At 34.8% G+C, this 6,582-nt stretch overlaps 1 protein-coding gene across 1 annotated transcript; it reads right to left on the bottom strand.

The window, feature by feature from the left end:
- Nucleotides 1-315: 315 nt before the first annotated feature.
- Nucleotides 316-3,633, bottom strand: LOC113339285 (ubiquitin-conjugating enzyme E2-17 kDa). The gene is made up of 4 exons (XM_026584584.1): nt 3,338-3,633; nt 1,646-1,773; nt 979-1,083; nt 316-733 (listed from the first exon to the last, which is right to left on the bottom strand). The coding sequence occupies exons 1-4, from the start codon at nt 3,405-3,407 to the stop codon at nt 590-592; spliced, it is 447 nt and encodes a 148-aa protein (XP_026440369.1). The 5' UTR covers nt 3,408-3,633; the 3' UTR covers nt 316-589.
- Nucleotides 3,634-6,582: the final 2,949 nt, after the last annotated feature.

Raw genomic sequence — 6,582 nt, 5'->3', positions numbered from 1 at the left:
GAGGAAGTTAAAAGAGAACAAGTTGAGTTGAGTTGTGTAAGTACCCCCACCAGAACAACTTTTATCAACCACTTACAAGCCAGTGGGAGTGTAAGGGGGTCCTTTCTTTAGACATGAACAACCTTTGCTGTTTTAAAGCAGCAAGTGTTTCCAGCTAACTTTGCCTTCTCACCTTACAATTCCCTTATCCAGATTGACCCCTCTACGGCAGTTGAACGCAATATGTAAGTGGCCACACTTGTGCAACGGTTCAGGCTGTCTAAGTTGAATGTTGAACAGCCATAAGACAGAGCCTTACAACACATGAACTGCAAATTTTAGAAATGTTCAAATTTTCCTTTAGCTAACCACCATCAATCAGATACAGACAATGAAAAACCAGAAGTTTTTTTTTTTCATTCAAATGACAGGGAGAACGAAGATGAAGTGAAGAGAGAGATACAAGATCGCACATTCAGTCTTCAAATCATCTTTATATAATAGTAGTAGAATACCGAATGACCAGAAAATATATCATCAACATGAACAAAATAACAAAGGGAAACAGGAAAAGAACACCCTCTCCTCGAAGCCCAGACGGCACTGCAGATTAACCCATGGCGTATTTCTGAGTCCAGCTTCTTGCAGTGGTCTCATACTTGCTCCTGTCGGTTTTGTACATGTGAGCAATCTCCGGCACCAAAGGATCATCAGGGTTTGGGTCTGTCAACAGTGAGCAGATGGATAGCAATACCTAACAGAGGAGAAAAAGTAAAACATTAGCATCTTAATAGAAAATAACAATCTTAAATGCAGCCAAATATTGTATTGAGAATGATCAATTATCCAAAATTTTCTTTTGAGTTATCTTTTGCAAACAGAACTGGAACAGATATGCATCCATAATGAGCTTCTCATTTACAAATTGCACCAGGAGCTAGCCTTGTATTGAGTAGCCTAAAACTCTGATTTCTTCAATGCTAACTATATAACAATTACCTTGGAAATGGTCAAGGCAGGGCTCCACTGCTCCTTCAAGATGTCAAGACAGATGCTCCCATTGCTATTGATATTAGGATGAAAAACTTTTGTCCTGAATGCAACCTGCATATATAGACATATAGTGAACATCATATACCATGACTTGTGCCTCATATCCATTTGGCTACCTTACGAAACCAGGATAAACAAATAAAGAACGGAACTTCCAGGGTGCTATACTGCATCAATGGACTATTTCCATATGTTATTAAGGGAACATGTTATGCGAGTATCATACACCTTTCTGAAATGAACCATATCAATTTGCAATATATGAAAATTCCTGACATAGATCTACATCAATTTGGAAGCAATATCTAAAGAATCTTCTCTTAAAAGCCAGAACTTCCAAATAAAATACTGACCACTAATTCCAGTCATCAAACAATTGGAAAGGCCCTAATTGTCAGACTTGTAATTAGAGCATTTACAATCGTCTCGTGATATATTACAAGGTCAGAAATTGGGATCTAGTTCAAAAGGTTTTGCCCAAACCTTGTATTCATAATTCATTCCCTTAGACCCATAGAACAAGTTAACAACAAGAATGGTAACAAAGAGTAAACAGTAAGACAAAATATAACCTTTTCTTTCGTATATGATATCCATGGGTTTGAAGAGATACCTTTGGTGGTTTAAATGGATAATCTGGAGGGAAGTGAATCGTAACTAGAAAGACCCCCCCTGCGTACGGACTGTCTGGAGGACCCATGATTGTTGCTTGCCAATGGAACATGTCTTCAGCAACAGGACCTATAAAAGTTCAAACAATTGCAAAGCTATAAATAAGTAACTACATTATTTTAACTTCTCTAAACAAAAACTAGTCGAGTCTCGTTTGACACAAGCATGCATCAAATCTTCAGCAAGGCAAAGAGCTAGGAATAAGACTAAAACCAACTAGCAAGCGAAAAAGATAAACTTAAAACCAACATAGATTGCAGCTATCCTTAAAGATTGAAATCTCTATACCTGTTATCATCACCTATCCTCAAAACAAACATCATGCCAACTGAAATAATGATTTAATGAGCAATAATTCTTTTGTACACTATATGCGCAAACAGGCAGATGTGACTATACCAATGAAAAATGAGACCTCTCATGGTGCCAAAGGTACAGTACATACACCCACTAACATACCAATGGAAAGTGAGACTTCTTAGGTGTGCCCAAGGTACAGCCAATACACCAACGAAAAGTGAGATGAAACTACACACTCAAGGATTTAACCACCGTTTCTTTCCTATACCAAATGGCTCAACATTAAGATGAAACTGCACCCACCAATATATTGACTGAAAGCGAGAGTTCTTTAGAGAGCCCCAAGGTAACACACTCTATCATCAATCTATAAAAACAACACTTATCTTTATCTAACACCACAGTATATGATGATCAACACACAAGGTACAAAAGGCAACACACACAAAGCTCAAGCATATTAATCTACCAAAACAAACAGATCGTAATCTGAATATCATACAAAGGCAACAATTAACAATTTTAACAACATATTCAGAGAATTCCTTCATAAAGTTCATATTATTCAATCCAAACAGAGATAAAGACCCCTTAAAACCATCAAAATCATCTTGTTACACCACCCAATATACCAATGAAAAATGAGACCGCTCATGGTGCCAAAGGTACAGTACATGCACAGACAAGCAGATTAGACTACATACACCCACTAACATACCAATCGAAAGTGAGACGACTTAGAGTGCCCAAGGTACACTATATGGGCAAACAAGCGGATCAAACTACCTACATCGGCCAATCCACCAATGGAAAGTAAGACCTCTTAGAGTGCCCAAGGTATAACACACTCAAGGATTTCAATCAGCTCTGTTTCTTTTCTATACCAAATGGCTCAACCTTCAGATGAAACTAAGCAAGACCTCTTAAGTGCCCCATGGTAAAACAGTAGAAATAAACTTATCTTTATCTAACACCACTGTATATGATGATTTTGACACAAGTTACAAAAGTTAACACACACTCCAGCATTAATCTATCAAAACAAACAGATCGGGTAACCCAATGAATAAAAATATCATACAAAGGTAACAATTTTAACAATATATTCAGAGAATTCCTTCATAAAGTTCATATTATTCAACCCAAACAGAGATAGAGACCCTTAAAACCATCAAAATCATCATAATCAACCCCCAAATTCAATATCACATCTAAATCAACACAGAATCCTAATCAAACAACCTCATATTCACAGATCGAGCCTCAAAAAAACTAAACCCACAAAAAAATCGCAAAACAATCAACAAAAATTGCAAAGATTGAGAAATTATACCTGCAGAGCATGAAGTAGGAGGATCTTTCTGAAGATCCTTGAGTTCTTTCAAGATCCGTTTGGAAGCCATGACGAAATCCCTTCTCAGAAGATTTTTTTTTTCTCGAAACCCTAGATTTAAAAAAAAGGGAGAGGCGAAAAGGAATGGATATATGAAGAGAGAGAAAGGATTTTAAGGAGATTTAGAGGAATTCGATACTTTCCTTTTTCCCTCTTCGGTTTCGGAAAACGGCGAGTTTGGGAATTCGCGGAATCTGATTTGACGGGGAGATTCCAATTCTTATTGGGAGATTACATGCGTGGTGTTTGGTTTAACTAATGTTGTGGGTGAAGAAATTAGGTTGGTGAAGTCTTTACTAGTGGTTGGAAAAGTAATTGCAAACGAGGCTTTACTTTTTCAAGCGGGGAGGTCTAGGTTTTAATTTACCTAGCATTTTTAGGGCCCATTGAAAAAAATTTAGGGGCCAACAATAACACAAAAAATATCACCCAAACGAAAAATATAGCTAGCCCTTATCTCGCGTAATTCGTAATGGCGGAATTACCCTTACACATTCGGACAATAAAGTAACATTTAGGGAGACAAAAAAAATCTAAGACCTCCGATTATTGTCGGTTCAGTATTAGAATGTTTTTTGTGTCTTTTTTTCATTTCTTTTCATTTTTGAGTAATAGTGACATACATTCGAGAAATATATATCTTCCGAGTGTCATAATCGGTAAGATATGCCATATCCATATCCTCAGAATATGTGTTGGCCCCAAAATCAGAAATTTCGAAAATTCTAAAATTTTCTGGTTTTGCTACTTCTATATTCGGAGGATAACTTATTTTCGTAAATCTTCGAATGTGTGTTGGCTAACCTTCTATAACGGCCTTTGGAACCACCTAGAGCCATGGCATGGTTGGTTTTGAACCTGTCGCATTCTGAGATCAAATATATACATAAATCTCCGAATGAGTGTTGGCCCAAAAATCAGAAATTTCTAAAATTTTCTGGATTTGCACTTACAACAATCAAAGGATAACTTATTTAGTAAATATCTGAATGTGTGTTGTCTAACCTTCTATAACGTCCTTTGGAACCACCTAGAGCCATGGCATGGTTGGTTTTGGACCTGTCACATTCGGAGATCAAAAATATACATAAATCTCCGAGTGAGTGTTGTCCCAAAAATCAGAAATTTCTAAAATTCTAAAATTTTCTGCATTTACACTTATAACATTCGGAAGATGTGTTATCTACTTCATCTCCGAATGTATACTGGCCCCAAAATGAGTTTTTAAAAAAAAAAACCCTTAATTTTTCGAATTTTGGAATTATAACATTCGGAAATAAGGTAAGTGAACTTAACTTCCGATTATATAGTGGCATTTTGAAATGAGAATCACCATATTCGGTAGTATTTTAAGTTAATTAAACTTCCGAATGTATACTGGCCCCAGAATGAGTTTTTGAGAAAAAAACTTGATTTTTCAAATTTTGGAATTATAACAATCGGAAGTAAGGTAAGTGAACTTAACTTCCGATTATACAGTGGATTTCGAAATGAGAATTACCCATATTCGGTAGAAGTTTAAGTTAATTAAACTTCCGAATATATACTGGCCCCAAAATGAGTTTTTGAAAAAAATTCTTCAATTTTCGAATCTTGGTACTACCATAATCGGTAGTAAATTGTGTTTATTATCTACCGATTGTGTTTGATTTTTAGTACAGAAAAATTGAATTTTTTGAATCAAGAATAATCGATAGATAACAATCATTTTATCTACCGATTCTGGTTATTGTTCATCATTTCTTAAGAACATCACCCACAATCGGTAGATAAAATAGATTTTTATCTACCAATTATTTTCCTGCTACTGTAAATCCAAGAACATCAACCATAATCGGTAGATAAAATAGATTGTTACCTACTGATTATGTTTCTGCTACTGCAAATCCAAGAAAATTTCGGATCAAAATCTTGATTTCAAGTAATCAAATTCTAATTTTGGATCACAACTATTATCATTTATTCGTTTAACTTTTTTTTTTTTTTAATGTTATAAGTTTCAACTTTAATGTTAATGAATTTTGGGTTTTAATTTTAAACAATCAATCGTAAAATTTGTTTGATCGACGATCTTTGGTTTCAATCAAAATTAAAACGATGATTTTTTTTCTCAATTGGTAGAAAAGAGAAGAAGAAAAGGAATGATATGATTATGAAAATAAAGGATATAGGTATAGATTTAGTATAAAGATGAAGGACAATATAGACAATTCTTTAATTTTTAAGACACCCCTTAACCCTCTTCAATGGTTGTGAATAAAAGAATGGCCCCTAAAAATGCTAGGTTAATTTAGAGTGCTGCTAGACTTATCGCAAAAGCCTAACGTTCTTTCTAGCATTGAGATATGTGCAGGTAAAATGAATCATGTCTATGTGTTTATTGAGATTTTTCCTTGAAATTTATCCTCGATAAATCTAGTATTTTTGTTTTTTAAAACATCATAATGCTTGGTTGACCGAGGAGAAATTCCGAGTGAAAAAATGTAAGACTCACTTTATATCTTTCTTATCACAATAATAAAAAGTCTAGGCGGAACCGTGGTGTGAAGCGAAGCGTCACTCATTTTTCTATATTCAAGGCTAGCTTGCTACACTGATTCGTGAGGAATTAGATGAGGAGTTTAGGTGGGGCAGCATAACTTTCAAAAAAACTGTAATGACATCATGTACAACTATTAACTTGGTATAAAATCAAGTCTCTTTCTCTCTATTTTGTTACGTCTCTTTCAGTCATAGATTACGGTTTACTCTCATTTCATTTCTCAATTTCATGATACAACCATGGTATCAACTACAGAAATTATGTTTTTTTAGATCCTTTCTTTCGCTTAATTTCTTCGTATCTTAAACTTTTTTCTTCCTTTCTTGATCAATCTCTTCAAATTTTAAAAAAGCTTTTCAATCAATTGTCCGTGATTTAGGATTAATGATTCAAGAATTCCTAAATCTTAGTTCTGGCTAAAGCTCATTATCAATGACTATTGTTATTCCTATACATCAACTCAAAAATATGATTCAACTGAACTAAAAAACGATAATTACATCACGTGGAAGGAATTATTGATATTGATAATCAAATTCAAGCTTCTAGGGTTTCTCCGTGGAAGAAATCAATGTCCAGTTCAATTTACGAGTCGACTTACGCTGCTTGGATGGATAAAGATCAAACAATAATTCTTAGGCTC

The sequence above is a fragment of the Papaver somniferum genome, unplaced genomic scaffold (assembly GCF_003573695.1).
Source record: "Papaver somniferum cultivar HN1 unplaced genomic scaffold, ASM357369v1 unplaced-scaffold_21, whole genome shotgun sequence".
Classification (NCBI taxonomy): domain Eukaryota; kingdom Viridiplantae; phylum Streptophyta; class Magnoliopsida; order Ranunculales; family Papaveraceae; genus Papaver; species Papaver somniferum.
Note: the sequence above shows the minus strand (reverse complement) of the source record. Positions and strands in the feature narration are given on the sequence as shown.